Here is a 23,615-nt window from a genome sequence, read left to right on the forward strand (position 1 = left end):
AAAGAACAGCAAAGTTGTTCTCGCTCCTTGCCTCTAGCTTCTATCAATATTCACATATCATTTTTTGGACGTACGTTTTCAATTCTCTTGGGTGGGTCTTTGCCTAGGAATGTAATTGCTGGATCATACTCAGACTCTATGCTTATCCTTCTGGAGAAATGCCTGGTTATTTTCCAAAGTAACTACACCATTTTATAAGCCCAGCTCACGGCAGAGGAAGATTCCAGTTGCTCCACATCCTCACCAACACTTGATACTGCCTGTCCATATTTTAGCCACTCTGGGGCTGTGAAATGTTTCTCCCTGTGGTTTTGAATGGACATCCTTGATGGCTAATGACGTTGAGTGGCTTCTCATGGTCACATTGTTTGGAAATAACTGTGTTCCGATCCTGTGTCCATTTTTAAACTGGGTTATTAGTCTTTATATTGTTGGGTTATAAGTGTTCTTTATATAGTCTAGGAACAAACCCTTTCTCAAATCCATATTTGAAAATATTTTTCCCATTTTATAAGCTACCTTTTTATCTTCTTCATAGAATCCTTGGAAACTTCTTAGTGAAATGCCTTTTATCTATATTTTCTGTTGCTGTTCTTTGGTATCTTATTTTTAAAAGCAGCCTCATCCAAGGTTATGAAGATTCATACCTATTTGTTCTTCCAGGAATTTTATCATTTCAACTCTTTTAGGTCTTTTCTCACTTTTAAGTTAATTTTTTCTATATGTCATGAGGCAAAGTTTCCATAACATTTCTTGCACATACAGCATCTGCCGGGAAACTGATCTTCGCCCTGTTGAATGAACTCGGCACCCTCACCAAAAATCAATTGGCCGTACATGTGAAAGTTTATTTCTGGATTCTCGGTTCTACTCTGTGTCTCTAGTATTTTTAAAATTACCATTTTATTCCCACCTTCGTATGGAATGAAACATTTCTATATAGAGAAGCACAGGGATAAAATTAAAGACACATGAATTCTGCAGCAGTAGAACAACTATTGGTCGCAATGCTTCACTCATACAAATCTGTCCCTTTACCGTTGGCCCTTCTCAGGTTGGGCAGAGTGTACTTTGGGCTTGGGCAGCTGACCCTGGGTTTGACCATGCCATTTGCTAGGTGCCTGTGCAGTTGATTTTCCTGTTTGCACCTTGGCTACCACCATGAAAAGAATATGCTCTGAGTAGATGCTGGTTCCCAATGATGGGCAGATGCTTAGAACAAACCTGATCCCACTCTGTAATCTGGAGCCCAACCCAAGGTAGACCAGACCCCAGTCAAAACTCGGACATGCAGGTGAGAATCAAATCCTTATTGTTTACACAGATGAGCTTGTGGTTGTTTTTGTAGCAAAACCTGACTAATACACCTACCATTTACATACAGCCTCTCCTGTCTTAGCATCTAACCAAAACTGAGATTTTGAAAAAGAATGATGTGCATTTGTACTTTCCTGTTCATTTAATACTTTTCTTTAATGCCAGAGTTCTTGAAAAACACCCTTCTTCATATCCATGTATTGCAACATTAGAAGTTACATCCCAGACCAGCATGGTGACACACACCTGTAATCCCAGCGACTCAAGAGGCTGAGACGGGAGGATCACAAGTTGGAGGCCAGCCTTAGCAACTTACCAAGACCCTATCTCAAAATTTTTAAAAAACTCAGAAATACAGAACCCCAGGTTTGATCCCCAGTACCAAGAAAATAAACTTATATCCTTCTCTTAATCATTCTTATATTAATTTGACTCTTACAAGTAAAGCTGTTACAGTGAATTTCACTCTCTTTTGTATAAATCTTGGTCTACATTTCAAGTTTTTTCCACAGAGAAGTTGAGACCTTTAATAAGCTCAGTGAACCAGACTTTGCAGGGAGTGCAGCCCCTTTCCAAGTTATCACTGTTTGGATTTTTACCTATGGCATTTGGCTAAACCCAGGCAAGATGGATTTCACTTTATGAAAAACCACTTTGGGGAAATCTTCCGGCATGTTCCGTCGCAATCTCTTTGGACGTGGACGTTGTATTCTAAAGAATGAAAGGAATGCCATCAAAAATAAACTGCACAATTTCCTGCTTGTTTTCCATGACTCTTAGGAAAACAGGGAGGAGAAACGCACGAGCATGTGATTTTTAAATTTTTTTTGGCATAGTTGGTACTGGATCACACGCCTGGGCGAGCATCGGCCAGGGGAGCAGCCAGTCCCCAGAGTTCTGTAACTCTGAGAGCACCTGCACGTGCACAGCTGCATTCAGCAAACACGGACTGCAGAAGAGTAAAAACTACAGCGAGCATTCACGCAGCCCACGGTACTGCCCGCGCAGTGACTAATAAGTATTTTAAGCCTCTTTAGTGACCAACGTTCTACGACCAAACTTAGATAAATAGGGCTTCAAAGGCAGGTGGTTGATACCCTATCTTCACTTTTCTGGGCCCGTCTTCACACGGAGTTGGATCTCTCTGTCCTTTTACTGCCCCTTTCCCCAAGGAAAGTCACTTTTTGCAGGTCATCTAACAATGGTTGATCTGGTTTCATTTGGGGGCAACTGCCCAAACGGTGACCTTGGCAACCCCGGGAGCACACACCCATGGTGCTCTCGCCGGACACACGAGGAGCCCGGTGGAAGTTTCCTGCAGTGGGCTCTCTGTTGATCCTCTCATTGGGGAAACGCTGGTCTAACCTAGGCGATCTGCTCCCGCATCTGCTCTCTGCTCCACGCTTCTCCTGGGTTGTGTAAGGCCACCACACACGTCCCCAGGGCTAAGCCTGAAGCCCTGCACGGATAATGCGCCCAGCACCATTCTGATCTGGTCAGCCCTACCCTAAGACACATTTTTTTTTTTTTTACACAATTTTTTAAACTTTACTTATTTATGTTTTTATGTGGTGCTGAGGCTCGAACCCAGTGCCTCTCACATGCTAGGTGAGCACTCTATCACTGAGCCACCACCCCAGCCCCTAAGTCACATTTTATTTATTTATTTATTTATTTTTGCGGTGCTGGGGATTGAACCCAGGGCCTTATACTTGTGAGGCAAGCACTCTACCAACTGAGCTATATCCCCAGCCCCCTAAGTCACATTTTTAACAGAAGGCAGCTCTACTAGCTGCTGACTCTGAAATTCCCTAGAAGCCAACAAAAGAAAAATAGCAGGCTGGGGTGGTAGCTCAGTGGTAGAGCGCTTGCCTGGCACATGTGAGGCCCTGGGTTCGAATCTCAGCACCACATATAAATCAAGAAATAAAGATCCTTCAACAATAACAAAAAATTTTGTTTTTGTTTTTTTAAATGGAACAAAGGGAAAAAAATCCAAGTTGGTTTGCTTACATGGAAACAAGACCTGCTACCAAGACAGAGGAGGGCCAAGGGATTGCCCGATGACTGAGAATTGCCCCTCAGGCTCAGAACGAGGGGCTGTTCTTATTCCTCAGACTCTACCGCTTGTCCAGTCATATGCCTGGTTTTGAACAGGAGATGAGAAACACTAACTACTCCAGCTGATGAAGCACATTAAAAAAACAAACAAACAAACAAATGCATAGGCTGGGGTCGTAGCTCAGTGGTAGAGCGCTTGCCTGGCACGGGTGAGGCACTGGGTTTGACCCTCAGCACCACATATAAATAAGTAAATAAAATAAAGGTCGATCAACAACTAATAAAAAGATTTTTTTTTAAGTGCAAAGCTTTAGAGGGTCTGGAGAAGATTCGATTACCTGGTGGCCACCAGCAAAAGTTAATTTCAACTCCCAAAGAGAGCTAACCATCTCCCAAAGTGGGTCATGGTGCAGACGAGACAGTTATCAGATAGTGGCTATCCGGACTTGGGAGATGCTTTTGATTGACAGCGGGGTGACCATTGGCAGTGCAAGGCTCACCCACTCTCGTCCTCTTTCCACTCCCTCCTCTGTATTTGCTTAGTGAAGGTGGACTGCCCTTCCACCACGGAGGAGACTGCCTGCCAGCTTGTAACGGTACAGCTGTTATGACATAGTCAAGAACCCTCTCAAAGTCAAGTGCACTGGCAGATAAGGCTCATTCTCCATGCCCGGCTGCCACCTGACTGCCCGGCCACTGCACTTCTCAGGAAGCGGTCACCAGAAGCCTGACTCATCCCAGGTGAGCAGATTAACGCCTCTTCCTATGACATGGGCTGTACCAGAGAGACCTGGGCACCACCTCCTAATCATTTCACGATAGGCAGGGGAGAAGGAAAGTGAGAAGTAAGGATTGATAAAGGTATGAATATCTTTAAAATAAAACAAAAACCCTTTAGAACTTTTCTCAGGAAGGACAGAATTAATGATGTTCCCAGATGTGAACTGGGCAGGTTCTGGCCAGAGTCTGCTTTTTTCCCTTTATGCATGGCTTAAGTAACCCATGTGCTGATCCACGCTGGGGTGAGTCCTGTTATAATGCTCACGATTCTGTTGAGACTTCAGATAAATATGAGGCATCTGTTTTCCACTGCTCCAGATAGATGCTTGATGGGATTAAATCTAGACCATTTATGCAGCCAAAATTTCTTAGAAAATACATGAGTTTTGAAAACACGGTAAAGAGTGCAATAAAAATATCTGGGTGAGGAAGTGTCAGGGTTAATTTTAAAAGTTGCAAATTAAGACCCAGTAGCAAAAAGGAACTGATGTTATCGTCTCTAACAAGGGCCTGTCGCTTTTTGTTTCTGCTGGAGGTGTTTGGATTTCCAAATATGTCTTATCTAAAATGTTCAGAGAGTCGCCAAGATCTCTCATTGGCTTTGTGTTCACTTAGTTAATTTACCCAAAGCAAGGAAAATATATTTCCATGTGGATAGAAGACATGCATGGGGCTGTGACTCAGTGCTGGAGCGCTTGCCTGGCACGTGTGAGGCACTGGGTTCCATCCTCAGCACCACATAAAGATGAATAAATAAAATAAGGATGTTGTATCCATCTTCAACTAAAAAAAGAAAGAAAGAAAGAAAAAAAGAAGACATGCATGGAGAAAACAAAGGAAGAAGAATGAAGGAAGGCAATAGATAGAAAAGAGAAACTAGACTTTTTAAATACTCCATGGGCCTAAAATTCTGAATGCATGCAAAGTGACTATGTTTCATAGTTAGACTTCAGTGATGCATTGGATATTCAATTCCAATGAACTACACTGAGCATTTCATTACCTGGTAGGATTTCTAGATTTCTACCTCATGTGAATACTTCCTCTTTCATTGTTATTCAAAAAGCAGTTAATCTTGTAAATGTTAAAAGTTTCCCGAAATCAAGTCCCCTGATGTGGTTACATCACTTGAATTGCTGCTGGAGAATTTTTAAGCCAGGGACCCAGGGGCCGGGGCTTGTTCCAGGCACCCTGTTCCGTCCCACTGCTGAGCTTCCTGTCCCCCTGGTTGATGTCGGCACACATGTCCTGGCTCCTCAGGGCTGCGTATTGATTCACCTCTGCTGTACCCAGAGCCAGGCACAAGGACCAGCTGCCCCACGCCCGGCCCCATGCGGGGTGCTGGGGTCGCCACCATTAGCACAGACACAACCAACGGGGTCCTTGGTTTCTACTGTCAGCCTGGTTTTGAGGAGTGTGGGTGGACAGGGGTGCCCAGGGATGCAGGATGATCAGTCACATCATGTGGGATTGCAGAGAATCCATCTACCTGTCAGAATATTGGTAGCAAATTGTCCCAACACGCAGGGTGGCGGTATCCCCTCCACTTAGACAGACAGGAGCTTCTGTGTGTGTGGCCACAGTGGGAACCCGTGAATGGTATGTTAGGACTATCTCAGAAAATTAACCAGAAGTTCACGAGGGTAAAACAAAACCCAACTAATAACCGCCTGAACCGTCCTTGTTAGACGTTTTATTTCTAGGGATGTGCCCAGCTTTTCTCTGGGGGCGAGTGCATTAGACCCAGCTGAATATGTCCCTTGGTTTATTACATTCATTCCTTTTCCCTAAAAAAAAAAAAAAAAATGGATTATATTACTGACTGCAAGATAAAAGTGGAAGTCAAGGCCTTACAGAGTCTAACAGGGCATGAATCCTGCCACTGAGGTTGAGCCCGGAATTAGATGTCACTACAGCTAACTCAAAAAGGCTCTAAAAATGGGGTACAAAACCAACTTTGGTTGTAATGCTTTTTTTTTGTAATGGTTTCTCTGCTCCGGGCAGAGAAAATAATCAAGACACAAAAAAGGGGAAAGATTCTGTGACCCTGGCTGATTCTCCAGAACACCGGGGAAGTCCATGGCCCAGGGTTAACACCTGACTCAACTTTCTAGAAACATCTGTCCGGCAAGAGATGTTTTCTTTCTCATTTCATCGCCCACCGGAAGAGAGATTGGTGAGGGCACTCGAGGAATCGCAGGTTGATTCAACTACATACGAGTCACTCGCACAAGTAGCCCCTAAGCCTCTCCTCAAGATCGAGCGTGGATTCCTGAGTGACCGTAGGTAGGCAACCTGGGTCTGCTTCATCCTGTTGAATCTGTGGCCTTTTTCTATTTCATTAGTGACTTTTGTAGTAAGAGCAATGACTTCAGCATCCTCATGGGTAATTGTTTCCTGTTGGATTTTTACTGACAGCCAGGACACCATGTATTAGCACTCTGAGGTTATATACGTGTGCGTAAAAATACAACTGGCAGATTCGCTCTATTCTTGCACGGTGATTAAGACGGTGTATTTTGGGATTAAAGAGATGGCCCAGGGAGATTTGAGTCTCTGCCTTCCTCCCCTCTCCCGGCCTGGATGACTGCTCTGCAGGGGACCAGAAGTTTGAAGGGGCGACAGCTAGGGGTGCTTCCATAGAACAGAGCAGAGACTGGGTGAGATTCCAAGAAAATGTGGGGATTCACAGGCCCAGTCTCCAGGAAAGCTCAGCCTGTCTGAAATCCATCGGCACTTCCAGATTCGTTCTTCGTGGTCATCTTTAGACTCTTGATTGAGTAAACTGTAGCCCAACGGGACAATTGATTTTCTTTCCACAGTATTATCTACTTGAATAGAAAATAGCACCATGAGATGCAAATTTTTTTTGCAAAAAACTTGATTATCAAAAAAGGTTTGAATGATGAAATTTGAAAAACAATTCTAACTGCATATAACGACAGGGCAAATTCTAGGGGAGAGTTCTCGCTTATGTAAAATATTCCATTATCTCCCCGCTGAGAAATTCAACCAATGTAATGGCAAAAAATAAACAGATTTTTCTTATTTTTACATGTCTGGTCCTAACAGACCTCTGACTTGACCGGTTAGTAAAAGTCACTAGGGGATGTTAATTTTGCCATTATTTTTTTTCCCCTGATCTGGAATTCCTATTAATGAAATAAGTGCAGTTAGATTGTATTTGATATCATTTCAGGAAACGCTGGCATCTTAAGACATCACTTGCACAATCTGAAGAGGAAGCTCTCTTTGTTGTTCAAAAGGACACTTTATCTTTTCTGCTCAGGCTCAGTAGATTGCTAACACTTCCCTTTGACTCAAGAAAATATGCACTTGCTGAAAATTTGAAAAAATATTAAAATGTGTGCTTTGGTTTCATTGTTGCTGTTGGTTGAAAACATCATTCACTACTTGCTGTGGTTGTCAGTAAAAGAAACGAGATTATTTCTGTCCAAACTGACATGATTCTGATGAGCAAGGCTTCAGTTTATTTGAAAAAGGACTTTATGGTTTTGATGCTATTTCTTTCTTACCATTGTGACCTTTTTCTAATTTCATTAGTTACTCATGTAGTAATAGCGGTAACTTCAGCAGTAACTTAGTTAAGCAGAAGGAAAAAACCAAGAGGTTTGAGCTATTTTCTGAACTTAGCTATTTAGTCAGGATTTCCCCCTCTCTGGTTCTACTAAAGTAATATTTGGAAAATATCAAGCTATTAAAATGAAATTTTAAACCTAGAACTGTTAAGTCATTCTAATTAGTACCGTGGAGCTTAGATTTTGTTGTTGGAGGATTCTAGAGGGGGCTCAAGTTCACGACTTGGCGGTGACTTGTTCTTTGACACATTATTCAGTTGTTCAGACTCATTTCCTTTGTAGGTAGGAATGAGATCTATGGAAGTACTTTCTAGATAATAGATAATAACCATAGATGTCATGCACTGAATCACCGGGGCAGCAGGAAGGACAGCTGTGGGAGGATTGTTTGAGGATGTCTCCTAGGAGAAATTCCTATGCAGAGAGAAGCCCGAGATTTATTTTTCTTTAATGTTTTCTAATTAGTTATGCATGACAGTAGAATGCCTTTTGATACATCATACATAAACAGTATAACTTCTCATTCTTCTGGTTGTACATGATGTAGAATCACACCATTTATGTAGTCATACATACACACAGGGTGATAAGGTCTGATTCATTCTACTATCATTCCTAAACCCATACCCCACCCCTCCCTTCACTTCCCTCTGTCTAATCTAAAGTACCTCTGTTCTTCCCTAGCACCCCCCTCATTGTGAATTAACATATCAGAGAGAACATTCAGCCTTTGGTTTTTTGGGATTGGCTTACTTCACTTAGTATGATATTCTCTAGCTCCATCCATTTACCTACAAAGGCCATAATTTCATTCTTCTTAATGATTGAGTAGTATTCCATTTTGTATATATACCACATTTCCTTTATCCATTCATCTGTTGAAGGGCACCTAGATTGGTTCCATAGCTTAGCTATTGTAAATTGAGCTATTATAAACATTGATTGTGTAACTACAGCATGCTGATTTTAAGTCCTTTGGGTATAAACCGGGGAGTGGTATAGCTGGGTTAAATGGTGGTTCCATTCCAAGCTTTCTTTTTCTTTCTTTCTTTCTTTTTTTTTTTTTTTTTTTGCGGTGCTGGGGATCGAACCCAGGGCCCTGTGCTCGTAAGGCAAGCACTCTACCAACTGAGCTATTTCCCCAGCCCCCATTCCAAGTTTTCTGAGGAATCTCCACACTGCTTTCCAGAGTGGTTGCACCAATCCACAGTCCCACCAGCAATGGATGCGTGTGCCTGTTTCCCACATCCTCGCCAACACTTATTGTTGCTTGTGTTCTCGAAGATATTTCTAATGCGCAGTTTCCAGCAACAGATGCTCCTGTCTGCTCTTTGCCCTGTGCAACAGGACGCTCAGGCTTTCCCGCCTTCTCACACCGAGTGATGGTAACTTTTCCAACTGCAGATTCACTCTCATCGTTCATTTGTCTCAAGTAGGTATGAACATTGCTGGAGATGGAAGCCAGGGCCTGGTGCACTATAAATACCCACTCTGCCACCCAGTTACCACCCCTAGCCTGTGGCTTATACTCAAATACTCCTGGTGATGTTTATGTCTGCTGCTAACTGTGCCTAGCACCTCCCTCACGGGGAGGCCTGCTCTGGTCGCCGTCTCTCTTCTGTTTGCGTTCCTCTCTGGAGTGCTCTGTGCATCCTCCAGCTCACCCCTTAGAAAAGAATCCCTGTGCTCCTACAAATCTAAACCGGGCCAGGTGTTTGGTCTTCCGCTCTTGATTTACATGTCATTCTGCTTCTCAGACTCTGGAGAGCCAAAGAGCAAATTCTAGTGTCTTTGTATTCCTAGCCTGTGGAAGATACACCTCACGGCCAGGCACGGTAGCATGCGCCGATGATCTCGGCAGCTTGGGAGGCTGAGGCAGGAGGATCACGAGTTCCGAGCCAGCCTTAGCAACTTAGCGAGGCCCTGAGCAACTCAATGAGACCCTGTCTCTAAATAAAATACTAAAAAGGGCTGGGGATGTGGCTCAGTGATAAAGCACCCCTGGGTTCAAACCCCGGTACCAAAAAAAAAAAAAATGCAGGTCACAAATGCTTGTTAAATTTCAAATGCCCACATGTTACTTTAGAAAGGGGCTGTCACTGTTTCTCAGAAATGCCAGCGGGACGCTCTCTAACATCCCCTTGCTCTCTGCAGGATCTGACTGCCCGTCATGGTTGCTGAACTCCTGATTCTTTGGGGGGCCACGGTGATACTGCAGGCCGACCTACTTCCTGCCCCAAAGTGTAAGGACCTTGGATTCAACTTAGTCATGTGTATTTTTTTAATTTTTTAAAAATTATCAACTCAGTAGTGTTTATTTTTAAAAATAAGTACATTATAAGACGGATAGCATGATTTCCCCCTAGGTAAACCCACAGTTAGGATATTTTATAAAAGAAAAAACCGGAATACTCACTCTTTGAATACACTCTGTTTTAAAAAAGTAGCCTTGGCAGAAATGAAACCTTAGGCTGCCGTGGAAAATTCAGTCCCAAGTGTGTGTGTGGACATGCGGCTGGCCCTGCTGGTCACAGGCAGAATGTCCTCCCACGAGGAGTACTGGTCAGAGAGCTCAAGGAAATAGCAACAGACTTCTGTTTTGTTAGGAAGCTTGTTGATGGGTGTCTCAGTCAGCTATTTCTCTGCTGTGACTAAGAGATCTGACCAGCACAATTGTAGAGGAGGAAAGGTTGATTCTAGGGCTCAGGGTTTCAGAGGTCTCAGTCCATAGAAGGCTGGCTTTATTCCTCGGGGCTCCAGGTGAGGCTGGACATCATGGCGGGAGAGCATGGCAGAGGGAAGCAGCTGACATCATCAGGAAGCAGAGAGAGAGACTCCACTCTCCAGATACAAATATATACCCAAAGCCATGCCCCATTCCCACCTCCTCCAGCCACACCTACCACTTCAGTCAATCCCATCAGGGATCAATCCACTGATTGGGTTAAGACTCTCCCAACCCAATCATTTCTCCTCTGAACCTTCCTGCATGGTCTCCCATGTGAGCTTCTGGGGGACACCTCACTGCCACACCATAACAACGGGTTTGGTGTGAGAACAGAGTTAAAGAAAGGAAAGCTGCCCCATAGACCTTTTTATGAGCGACAGTGCTCTGCCCGTATTGTCCAAAGAAGTGGCTGCCATCCCTGTGTGACTACTGAGCCCTTGAAGTATGCAGAGTGTGACTAAGGTAATGAAGACTCGGCTTGACTTTCATTTAAACTGATACAACAACAGTGACTGGGACAATCTAGGCTGAGCCCTGGAAACCCTGATGTAGCAGGGGTGGGTACAGAGTTTCGGAAGACTCTTCAAGGTCAATGAAAAATCCCAACACGTCAGTCAGTGAACCAAGAAGGTTCTGGCTGGGTGCAGTGGCACACGCCTGTCTTGCAAGTGGCTGGGGAGGCTGAGGCAGGAGGATGGCAAGTTCAAAGCCAGCCTCGGCAAGAGTGAGGTGCTCAGCAACTCAGCGAAGACCCTGTCTCTAAATAAAATACAAAATAGGGTTGGGGATGTGGCTCAGTGGTTGAGTGCCCCTGAGTTCAATCCCTGGTACCAAAAAAAAAAGGGGGGGGGGTATTTTTTAATGGCATGTACAGTATTAGCCTAATTTTGGTTAAAAAAAAAATAGTTGTATAAATACATGCTCAGAAAAAAATGTATAGTGACTATATAATGTTAATGTCATTCTTAATGATAGAATTGCAGATTTAAAAAAAATTTTGTTCCAATAACTTTACTATTTTTTTTACATGGTGCTGAGGATCGAACCCAGTGCCTCACACGTGCAAGGCAAGCGCTCCACCACTGAGCCCCAGCCCCAGCCCTTAATGTCATTCTTAATGGTAGGACTGTAGGAGATTTTTATTTTCTTCCTCTAGGTCATCTTTACAAAACTCATTTGACTTTGTCATTAAATAATTTTTTTTTTTTTTAAAGCCAAGGCCAAGAGTGGTTCATGAAGGGGGGAAAAAAAAGCTGTTTTCTATAAATGATCTAAATAATCATGGTCACAAACACATTTGACTGTGACTCCTATTAGGAAATAAACACACTTTCTACATCATGATCACACATACAAATAAATATATCGGTACCTTTACACAATGGAAACGAGAGATTCACAAAGAAACTCTTAGTCTTACTATGTTTGATGTGCCCTGTTATTTTCTATTCTGGTATTTTCTATTCTGTATTTCTTCCTTATCTCAAAAAAAAAAAAAAAATGCTGGTCACAACCCAATAAATTCTTATTGCCACCCATTAATGGATAATGGCCCTCGGTTTAAAAACTACGGTTATAATAAATGATGTTGAAAAATATTCATATTTCAATAAAAACCATGTCCATGGTATAGGTAGACGCTTGGGAAAAGTCAAGAAAAGAGAATGAGTAGGAAACAATTTTAAAGAAGCCTTTCAACAATTATTTTAGTACCATACATCTTAACGCTCATAACAAAACACTTCACTGGACCATAAAATAGTTTTAGATACTTGGAAGGACTGTTTGTGTCCAACCCAACACCGTGTTGCTTTCTATTCTTTCCACAGTGTCCCTTCTGCCACCTGTGAATTTCACCATTGAAGTCACCGGTTTAGCTCAAGTCCTTTTACGCTGGGAACCAAACCCTGAACAAGAGCCCAGGCTCGCTAACCTGGAATATCACGTGAAAATCAACGCCCCGCAGCCTGACGACGTAAATATCCCCTCTCCTGCCACTATTGCTATTTAGAGTAAATACTGATCTTAGCTGCATTTTTTAGAGTTTGACTGTATTTTTTAATCAAATGAATTTTTTTATTGTAAACAAATGGGATACATGTTGTTTCTCTATTTGTACATGGAGTCAAGGCATATCATTTGTGTAATCATAAATTTACATAGGGTAATGTTGTTTGATTCATTCTGTTATTTTCCCTTCCCCCCTCCCCTCCCACCCCTCTTTTCCCTCTATACAGTCCTTCCTTCCTCCATTCTTACCACCCTCCTTAACCCTAACCCTAAACCTAACCCTAACCCTAACCCTAATGCTAACCCCTCCCACCCCCCATTATATGTCCTCATCCGCTTATCAGTGAGCTCATTCGTCCTTTAGTTTTTTGAGATTGGCTTATCTCACTTAGCATGATATTCTCCAATTTCATCCATTTGCCTGAAAATGCCATAATTTTATCATTCTTCACGGTGGAATAATATTCCATTGTATATATATGCCACAGTTTCTTTATCCATTCATCAACTGAAGGGCATCTAGGTTGGTTCCACAATCTGGCTATGGTGAATTGAGCAGCTATGAACATTGATGTAGCTGTTCATTGCTTCTCAATTCACCATAGCCAGATTGTGGAACCAACCAAATTAAATTTTAATTTAAAAAAAAAAAAAAAAGGAGAGAGAGAGAGAGAGAATTACTCAATTCCCTATCGGCAGTGACCACTGAAAGCTGAGAACTAGTAACCGGTTCACATTGAAAAGCAAAAGCAGCACATGATATTTTACCTTGGGGATCATTTCTTGCCACAAGAAATAACACGTACGTTCAGTAACTTTTTAAGCATGACTAAGTGGGTAATGGTCTCATGCTTGTTCCACAAGGTCAAAAAGAGCCCAAGGCGGCAGCCTCCCACATGGGAAGGCAGGTGGGAAGTCAGAGAAATCAGGTTCAAGGCCCGCTCACGGCACCCTGATGTTGTCACCTGCACCAAGCGGGTGGCTTCTGGGAGCCTCAGGTTGACTTCCGGGCTCGGTGAGCGCACCTGCTAGCGACCAGTGTGCCCTGAAGTCACAGGAAGGCAGAAGTGGTTTCTGTGAATTGCTCTGCAGCCGACATGGAAAGCTAGAGGATTCCTCTTCCTTTGGAGAGGAGGCTGACCCTAGAGTTCCCAAGGGAACTTCAACCCTAAGCCGACTTGAACCTCAGTGGTAGCATTTGGATTTCATAAGAGGTATACGTCCATGGACCACCATTATTATAATTTTTTTTTTTAATGTTTTCTCTCCAAACTCTCTCTGTCTCGCATGTGGGCCGTTTGGAAGGTGACAGAAAGGCACCTGTGATAAGCAGTCGTGATTCTAAGGCTTCCTGTGGGTTTCATTTGCAGTACGAGACCGGGATCACGCAGAGCACCTTTGCGGTCCCCCTCCACCAAGGCCTCTCGGCAAGTGTGCAGACCATCCTGCAGGGCGGGCCTTTCCCGCTGGCCAGCAGCTGGGTCTCTGCAGAACTTCCAGCCCCACCAGGTAAAGGAAGCTCCTCAAAGTCCAGCTTCATATTCCAGACTTTGCAAAACTGGGAAAGAGAAAACCTAACCACTGAGCCACCACCCCGGCCCTGTGTGCACCATTTGTTCAGCGCTGGGATTGAACCCAGGGCCTCGTGCATGGCAGGCAAGCACACGCTCACTGAACCACACCCCCAGGCCCACGAGATAATGTGAAAAGGACTTTCTTTGGTCAGTCTCCTATCTCTAACTTGTCCACAGATAACAAGAGGCCCTCCCCCCAACCCCCTCCCTCTGCCTCTTCAAAGACACTGGTTGACAGATGCTGATAAAAATAATCTGCCATCAAGGTTCCCGCTTTGGTGAAGCCCTTCCCGGGCCCCAGCTTCTTTGCCTTCCCTGAGCAACTGTAAGGCCAGAGTTTCCCACCGTGTTCTGAAGAACAGCACGGGATATGGGGAGGAGAGAGACAGAAACGAAAAGGAGGCTTTCCACTCAGATCATTTTGGGGAATCCTGGGTGAAAACACAAAGGGGTTTCATTTTCATTTCAGGAATTCAGGGATGTGGCTCAGTGGTAGAGTGCTTGCCTGGTATGTAGGATCAGATCCTGCTCTGAACCGAACAGATGCTTCACAAAAGAATAAAAATGGTCAACAAATATAGGGGGGAAAAGATCAACATCTCCAGCAATTACAGAAATGCAAATTAAAACTACACTGAGATTTTCATCTCACTCCAGTCAGAATGGCAATGATCAAGGATACAAGGAACAATAAACGTTGCTGAGGATGTGGGGAAAGGGTACACTTGTACATTGCTGGTGGGACTCCAAATTAGTGCAACCACTCTGGAAAGCAGTATGGAGATTCCTAAGAAAAGTTGGAATGGAACCACTATGACCCAGTTATCCCACTCCTTGGTTTATATCCAAAGTAAAAGATGGAGACGGTTGGCAAGTCACCGGAGAAGTCCGCTTTATTACAAGATGAGGCTTACATATATACTCTTGGGGCTTCCGGGTTAAGGGAGAAAGTGACGTGTGGGTTTCTGATTGGTCCGGCTTGCTGCCGGCGGGAAAATAGGTGGCGGGAAGCCGAGACTTATGGGAAGAAGAAGCCGCTCAGGGGCCATCTTTGGTGTGGATCGGACTGCATATGGAACTTAAAATCAGCATACTACAGAGACACAGTCGCATCAATGTTTATAGCAGGTCAATCATAATAGCTAAACTATGGAACCAACCTAGGCGCCCTTCGACAGATGAATGGTTAAAGAAGATGTGGTATATATGCACAATGGAATACTATGCAGTCATAAAGAATAATGAAATGATGGCATTTGGTGATAAATGGATGGACCTGGAGATCATCATGCTAAGTGAAATAAGCCAATCCATAAAAAACAAAAGGCCAAAAGTTCTAATATGTGGAATGCTGACTCACAATAAAGGGGATGAATAGAAGTTCATTGGATTAAACAAAGGGGAATGAAGGGAGGGGAGGGGGGATGGGAATAGGAAAGACAGAATGAATGGAACATAACTTTGCTGTGTTCAGATATGAATACACAACCAGTTAAACTCCACATCATGTACAACCACAAGAATGGGATCCTAATTAGAATAAGTTATACTCCATGCAAGTATAATATGTCAAAATATCCTCTACTAGGAACTATATGACTCTAGGTTGGAAAGGGGCACTGGAGACCCCACCCCTCTCATTTACAGTTGGAGAATCTGAGGTCCAGAAGTAGTAAGGGTGGAAGTCTCACAGCTAGTAATGGACACATTGGATGGGGACCCTGAGGTTGCTGGACGCTGATCTCTGAATGGCGACATGCAGGATGCTCTGCAGCTTGCTGCTCCGAACAGCCCTGCACCCCCAGTCAGCTGGGCAGGCTGGGCAAGGCAGAGCCCCCGGGCTCTTTCTGGGCTCTTTCTGGCTTCACCCCTCTAGGAAGGCGGCTCTTTGCAAATGCTGTTTCTATTCATAGGTGAAGGTGGTGGCTTTCTGTTGTTCAAAAGAGGTCGCACGATTCGAAAGCATGGCTGCAATATTCAGTATTCATGGCGCTCGCTCTCTCTGCCGCCCAGGGTCTCCGGGAACCTCGGTCACGAATTTAACTTGCATCACAAACACGGTGGCGGGTCCCACGCACCGAAGGCCCTACCAAGTCTCCCTCCGCTGCAGCTGGCGGGCCGGCGCGGCCGCTCCCGGGGACACTCAGTACTCCCTCTACTACAGGTGAGCTCCTCTCTTTACCCGTGCAAATGTCCCTTTCCTCTGGCCTTAGAAGACTCACCAGGGTCCCGTTTAGGTACGGCCCTTGGACGGAGGAGTGCCGAGAATACAGCACGGATGAGACCCGCCGAAACACCGCCTGCTGGTTTCCCAGGACGTCCATCAGTAGCAAGGGGCACGACTGGCTGGCGGTGCGGGTTAACGGGTCCAGCAGGCGAGCGGCCATCAGACCCCTGGACCGGCTCTTTGCGGTGCAGGCCATCGGTAAGACGGCCGCTGCCGGGGCTGCAGAAGCCACCCAGCTGCAGCCTCCACCGCACAGGGCTGGGCCCCTTCTGTGATCCCTGGGAAGCACTGGGGCGGAGTCGTCCGTGTGAGCCGCTGAAAAGTTCGGGCTGGGTCTCTTTTGTGCGACAGGGAGCTGTCCTGGCCGTGGGAGGGGGTTTGGGTGCAGCCCCGGTACCGCTCAGGAGGTGCTGGGATCCGGTCTGGGTCACGATGGGGTCCTTATACGCCCCACCCAGACCGCCAAGGCGAGCTTAGAAAGCAAGTTTTACTTAAGAAAGAGGCAGGGACAGCAGACTTCTCCAGAGAGAGGAGCCCCGCAGCTGGGAGACCAGGGGAGTGGGTGTGTCCGGCTCTTTTATAGACCCCCGGCCCCCCACTGTCCCTTTCTTCTCCTTGAACGTGCCTAAGGGCAGGAAGGAACAGGAGCACAGGTGGTAAATCCTTAGCAACAGAGGACATGGGATTCCAAACCCAAAGTTTAGCTATCAGCAATCCTTCTTTTTTATTTGTACCCAGAATTCAACCCAAGGGTGCTTAACCACTGAGTCCCTCCACCAGCCCTTTTAATTTTTCATTTTGAGACGGGGGTCTCACTAAGTTGCTTAGGGCCTCCCCAAGTTGCCGAGGCTGGCTTTGAACTTGCGATTCTCCTGCCTGGACCTCCCAATCCCCCTGGGATGACAGGCGTGGCTCACCACTCCGGGTCCATCATTGCCTCTTCTGTGATCACCAGCCCTCATCTCCTGACCCCCACCATTCGTGACCCACCGGGACTGCCTGACCTTCACCCTGGCCTCTGTTTGTTGAGGAAATGTGATATTTCCTGTCCCCGAAGGTCCGGCGGGGCTGCAGGCAGATGGCTTTGCCTCGGCACAGTGGGTTCATTGTACAGAACCATTCTCCTAACCTCGGTCTCTCCTAACCTCGGTTCCACCATCCTCCGTCTGTCCCCTAACACCAAGAGTAGCCCTGCTTCTCCACCCTTCTCCCCGCTCTCTGGGTCATGACTAAAGAACGTCCCAGACTTTGCCAAAATTTCCCTCAGAGGGCGAACATTCTGCCAGTGAGAATCTCTGCACTAGGAAACTGGACTCACCGCCCAAGGGCACCGATTAGCTCCACCCAGAGCACTTCCCAGCCCTTACCCCACAGCGTGGTCCCCGCTGTCCAAAGGCCTCCAGGTCTCCCAGGCTGAGCCCCCCATGGCCCACGCGTTCCTGTTGATGGCCCACTTGTGGGCATTCCCCAGTCAGCATGTGTCCACCCTTGGCGGGCAGTTCTCAGCTCAAAACCCGCTCCTGGTGCGTCTGCTTAATGCTCTGCACAAGCTGCCTCCCCTCATCCTACAACTTGGGTGGACAGAGGTCACTGGGAACCTTTCGCATAGCATCCTGGTCACTAATCACTAACCTGAGACTTCAGTGGTGGGGTGCTTATCCGCAGGAGCTAGGGAGCCCCCCAGCCTGGACTTGAATCCAGATCAGTGACTGGGACAAGCTCACGCGTCCTCTGCACTTTAGTCTTCTTATATCAAAACCAGGCATATGTGATGACTTCCTGCCAGGTTTCTGTGACAACGCGGTGTTGATAATTATTGAGGACTTAGAACCAGTACCTGGCATAAATGTTCCATGAATACACAAAATTTATATTTTCCAAGGGCACGATTCGGTTTGTGAGACCCCCAACATCAAACAGAGTAGAACTCTGTTCAAAGAGTGGAAGCCTTTGCTATTCTCTTCAATAGTGTATTTCCGATGCAACCTAAAAAGGTCACTTTTATGAAAATAGGCAGTGAAAGACTCTGACAGAGACCTATAGGAAACAAATGATAAAGTCAAAATGGTTACAACTTGCTGCAGATTATAGGAATTTATTTTATGATCAAGTCCTAGGATTTACGGAAAGAAACAAGTACTTTCTTGGTTGAGAACTTTCTGTTTAGGGATGGCCGATGTTGAAGCCACTGGATCCCAGTCTTAGCGTGTCCCTGTGATCTGTTAACTGGGAGATCTCAGTCATTAATCTAGGACAAGGACAGACACTTAGAAGTACTTTCCATGAACCTTACACAGCCATAAAACAACCAGCGACATCCAAGGAGAGGGGACTTCAGCCTGTTCATTTAACACACAAGGACTCTGAAGCTTCCTGCTTGTTCCCCCCACAAAGCACAACAGCAAAAACCAAAGCCCAGGAAGGGACGTTGATTTGTCCAGGGCCACAGACCTGCTGCCAAGTGGAAGCAGGATGTGGTGGCAGGTCCGGGACAGAGCCTGGTTTAGCTTGAGCTTGGTGTAACTCAGAAGGTAGCTGACGGGGAGTAAGGATTCATCTGTGCCATTCAGTCGGTAGTAATCTCTACAGTTCACAAGGAGGGTCTCTCCTTCACAGCCTATGGAAGTCCCCAGCTTCCTGTGGCTTGAGATGAGGTGACTGATTAGATCTAATGGTAAAGCCGGGTGCCGTGGTGCATGCCTGCCATCCCAGCGGCTCGGGAGGCTGAGACAGGAGGATAGCAAGTTCAGGGCCAGCCTCAGCAACAGCAAGGTGCTAAGCAACTCAGTGAGACCCTGTCTCTAAATAAAACACAAAATAGGGCTGGGGATGTGGCTCAGAGGTCAAGTGCCTCTGGGTTCAATCCACAATCACCCCCCAGAAAAAGATCTAATGGTAAATCCCGATGCCTGGAGAGGTGTGGGTGGATTGGAGCTCATTGGCCCTGGTCACCACTGACCTCTCCTCCTCTAACTCAGCTCAAGCAAATCCGCCAGCCAACGTCACCGCCCAGATTCAAGGAACTCATCTCTCCATCCAATGGGACAAACCATTTTCTGCCTTCCCGCACCACTGCTTTGATTATGAAGTGAAGATTTACAACACCAAGAAGGATTATTTGCAGGTAATTCTTCAGAGGGTTCCGATAGTCCGTGTCAGATATTCATTTTATAAACATAAGACATTCTTTTCTCCATGGACCGCCCTGGTAGTAGTTGGGTTTGAACAAGATCCACTAAATCCACCCAGGTATTATGGAAATACGCCAAACTTTCTGAGCCTTTTGTTCTGAAAGGACGTGCTTAGAACCAAAGATCACACCGGGGGTCAGAGAAAACCTCCTGGGTAGCGTAGGGGAAAATGCAAAATGTCCCAGCTGCTGTTGAAAACAGAAAGCTCAGTGTTCCCAGACCCACCCACAGAATCGCTCTAAGAGTCGACCGTTCCAATGGCTGGACATGCAAACAGGCAGAAAGAGAATTTCAGAACAGGGTCTCAAAGAGACGTTTCCACATCCACGATCATGGCTGTGCTGTTCACAACTGCCAAAAGCCAGAAGCAACCCAAGCACCAGGGATGGATGAGGGCATCCACCAGAGGTGCTACCTACGTACCCTGGAATATGTCACTCGGCCTGTATCGTTTCTTTCTTTCTTTATTTATTTTGGGGACAATCCAGGATTGAACCCAGGGGTGCTTAACCACTGAGCCACATCCCCAGCCCTTTTTTTACATTTTATTTAAAGACAGGGTCTCGCCAAGTGGCTTAGGGCCTCCCCTAACTTGCAGTCCTCCTGCCTCAGCCTCCCGAGTTTTGCTGGGATGACAGGCGTGCGCCACCGCGCTTGGCTGTTACTCGGCCTTTAGAAGAAAGGACACTGGCAGGTGCTCACGCGTGGATGAACACTGAGGATGTGGTGTAAGGGAACGAGTCACCCTGAGAAGGACAAAGAACTGTGTGACTCGACTCCTGGGAGCACCCAGCGTGCTCAGGCTCTGAGAACAGACTGGAGCTGTTGCTCACGATTCCACGCGAGCTGGTCCCCGGAGCCACGCTCCCACCCAGAGGGACAGTCGCCGCCCGTGACAATGTGTTACCGCCTGCAGCAACAATTGCACGGATATTTATCGGAGGTGGACTGGAAACTGAGCTACTTGTACTATCTTTCTCTTTAGTGGGCTGCTTTCTTGCTTGTTTGCTTGTTTACAGAGGACAAAGGAAATGAGGTTTACTTGCTTTGAGAGGAGAGAGAGAAAGAGAGAGAGGCTTTGCCTAAAGAAAAAGAGAGACTTTGCTTAAGAGAGAGACTACACTTTCAGAGATCTATATATTCTTAGTTCTGCTGCTTCTTCTTAAAGGTGCATCCTACATCCTGCATCCTTCACTCTACTATCTAGAAGTGTGGCTTTACTTCTCCATTCTGCAGTCTGCAACCTGTGTTCTGCCATCATTCAGAGGTGCTGCTTAACCGTTGCTTATCCTCTTTGCTAGCTGCTTATCCGGTTATCCCCAGTGCTTCCTATAGGTGTGTCTTATATACCTAAGGCAGCCAATCAGCTTAGGATTAGCACAATTGAAGCACACCCCTCTGTGCCAATCAAGAAAGAATGAGGAATATCTGTTGACCACTAGCACAAAGGAGACATTAACTAATCAGGCAAAAGTAGATCACGCTGTGTTAACATTAATTATGCGCCACCTCTTAGCTCAATGCCAGCCACCATCTTAGGGTTACCCAAACATGTCTTCTGCAAGGGACAGTCGTGCGAGATGAAGAGCGCGGGAAGATCGACTGTATTTAAAACTGCCGACCTGTACGCTTTAAAATGCTGCAGATGGTCAATTTATATTGAATGTATTTTACCACACTTTCAAAAACATAGCAGGGTAGAGTGGCACGTGCCCATCATCCCAGCTCCTCGGGCAGGGCCGGGAGGCTGAGGCAGGAGGATCGAAACTTCGAGGCCAGCCTGGGCAACACAACTAGATCCCACCTCAGAAAAATAATAAAACAAAATAAAACCCCACCTCGTTAGAAACTGCCAACACTTCTTGAGGATAAATCAAGCGTCCAGCTTTATCATGTCACCCTCTCTTCCTGGGGAGAGGAAAGGCCAGGTCAAAGACATGAAATGCCCAGCCCGGAGTCACCACGCTAGAGGGAAACGGCAGAGCCAGGCTCTGTGCCTGTCTCGCTGAGAAGAGAAGACGTGAGTGCAAAGCCACAAGGTCCCATCCATATCTGCACTGAGGCTTGGTGGGGCGGGATGTGAAGGTTAACAAGGCCCCGATTCTGCTCCGGCAGGGCCTCGCCTCTGGGGGCGCCACAGAAAGGAACTGAAGGCGAGTCAGCGCCTGCCTGGGCACGGCAGAGGGGCACTCGTGTGGCTGCAGTCGGGATCTGCTGGGAAGCAGCCAGAGGCGGGTGGGACACGAGCCCCAGGATCCTGGGCTCAGAGGCCAGGACCACGTCCCCACGTCCCAGTGCCAAGTTGCTACAGCGTGCTCTGCATTTCCGTGCTCACCTCTCTGTGGACCAGGGACCGTCAGGAACCAGTTGTCCAGCAGGGCTGGCAGGAAAAGGAAGCCCTTATAGGCTCGAGAGCGCGCGGCTCCTTAGCCGAGTGGAGGCCATTCAGGTGGCCTGGACCGGAGGCTGGCTCTGCCGTGCTACTTCCTGTGTACACTGCGACTTCTCCTGGAATGGCTCTGTAGGGGTTTATTACTTCATTTCATTTTATTTTGGTGCCATGCATGGAACCCAGGGGTGATTTACCACTGAGTCCCATCTCCAGCCCTTTTTTATATTTTCTTTAGACACCAGGTCGCACTAAGTTGCTTGGGGCCAACCTAAGTTGCTTTGAACTTGCGATCCTCCTGCCTCAGCCTCCCCAATCATTAGGAATTACTGGCATACACCCCTACACCAACTTGGCAGAATTTTTTTTTAAAAAAAGCACAGAAGGGTTCTGCATGATAGAGAAATAGGGCCACATTTGCTGAGAAGAATAATAATTTTGGTAATAATTTAAAAGCTGGATATGGGTAGGGAGGAGCCACATGGACACAGGATACTCCTTAGTGGCTACTGCAGTGGTCCAAGCCGAAATAGGCAGTGGTCAGGGGACAGCAGTGAGGGAGGGAGGGACACATCCAGGGAGTACGTAAGAGGCAGGTGTCAGAGATACAGCTCTGATTTAGGATGGTAGTAACACTGATAAGCCAGTAGAGGAAAAGCAGAAGGCCCATCTGCGAGAAGATAGTCTCACTTTAATGCTAAATAATCTGCATTATCTAGAATTGCTAAATTGCCTGCAGCAAAGTCCTATTTACTGAGCATATATTAAATCACGTAAAACGATTGTTGATGTAGGTCTAAAGCTGGTTAAATGTTGCAATTTTCTCACGTCCTTAGACTTGGGCTTAACAAAAATGATTCTCCTTAATGATGCCTGGCTTCGGTGCTGTTATCCCATTTTATGGATGAAGCAACTGAGGCTCAGAGAGGTCAAGGAACCTGCCCTGCGGTCAGCTGGAGGAGGAGCCAGGCCTGCCCACCTTTGGTTCAAGGTCACGGCTCTGTGCCTCTCATCCCCAGCCCTGGCTCTGCTCTGGCAAGACATTCCTGTATATGGAGGATCTGCAAGCGTTTTTGTAAAGGGCTTTTACATTTTTCTGTCAAAATTACCCAGCTCTGCCACTGTAGAATGCAAGCAGCCACACACAATATACAAACAAATGGGTGAGCCTGGTTCCCATAATGCATCATTTGTGGACACTGAAATTTCTTTTTTTTTTTTATTGTAAACAAATGGGATACATGTTGTTTCTCTGTACATGGAGTAAAGGCATACCATTTGTGTAATCATAAATTTAGATAGGGTAATGTTGTTTGATTCATTCTATTATTTTTCCCTTCCCCCCACCCCTCCCACCCCTCTTTTCCCTCTATACAGTCCTTCCTTCCTCCATTCTTGCCCCCCTCCCACCCCTCATTACGTGTCATCATCCACTTATCAGTGAGATCATTCGTCCTTTGGTTTTTTGAGATTGGGTTATCTCACTTAGCATGATATTCTCCAATTTCATCCATTTGCCTGCAAATGCCATAATTTTATCATTCTTTATGGCTGAGTAATATACCATTGTATATATATGCCAGTTTCTTTATCCATTCATCAATTGAAGGACATCTAGGCTGGACACTGAAATTTCAATTCCGTGTGATTGTCATGTCTCGTGAAACGTGACTCCTCTTTTTGTATTTTTCAACTGCCCAACCAGCGCAGCCGAACTCTGGCGTCTGGCGAAGGGGGAT

The 23,615-nt window shown here is 46.0% G+C and overlaps 1 protein-coding gene across 2 annotated transcripts in view; it reads left to right on the forward strand.

The window, feature by feature from the left end:
- Window positions 1-3,931: 3,931 nt before the first annotated feature.
- Window positions 3,932-23,615, forward strand: part of IL5RA (interleukin 5 receptor subunit alpha) — a 42,805-nt gene continuing 23,121 nt past the window's right edge. For both annotated transcript variants that reach the window (XR_013760856.1, XM_079122210.1), the window contains exons 1-7: window positions 3,932-4,119; window positions 9,912-10,000; window positions 12,315-12,460; window positions 13,866-14,004; window positions 16,083-16,233; window positions 16,307-16,494; window positions 19,275-19,420. Coding sequence is in view for 1 of the 2 variants with exons in the window: in XM_079122210.1 (XP_078978336.1) it covers window positions 9,928-10,000; window positions 12,315-12,460; window positions 13,866-14,004; window positions 16,083-16,233; window positions 16,307-16,494; window positions 19,275-19,420 (843 nt within the window). In the remaining variant the exon portion in view is untranslated. The remainder of the gene's footprint in view (window positions 4,120-9,911; window positions 10,001-12,314; window positions 12,461-13,865; window positions 14,005-16,082; window positions 16,234-16,306; window positions 16,495-19,274; window positions 19,421-23,615) is intronic.

The sequence above is a fragment of the Sciurus vulgaris genome (assembly GCF_902686455.1).
Source record: "Sciurus vulgaris genome assembly, chromosome: 19".
Classification (NCBI taxonomy): Eukaryota; Metazoa; Chordata; class Mammalia; order Rodentia; family Sciuridae; genus Sciurus; species Sciurus vulgaris.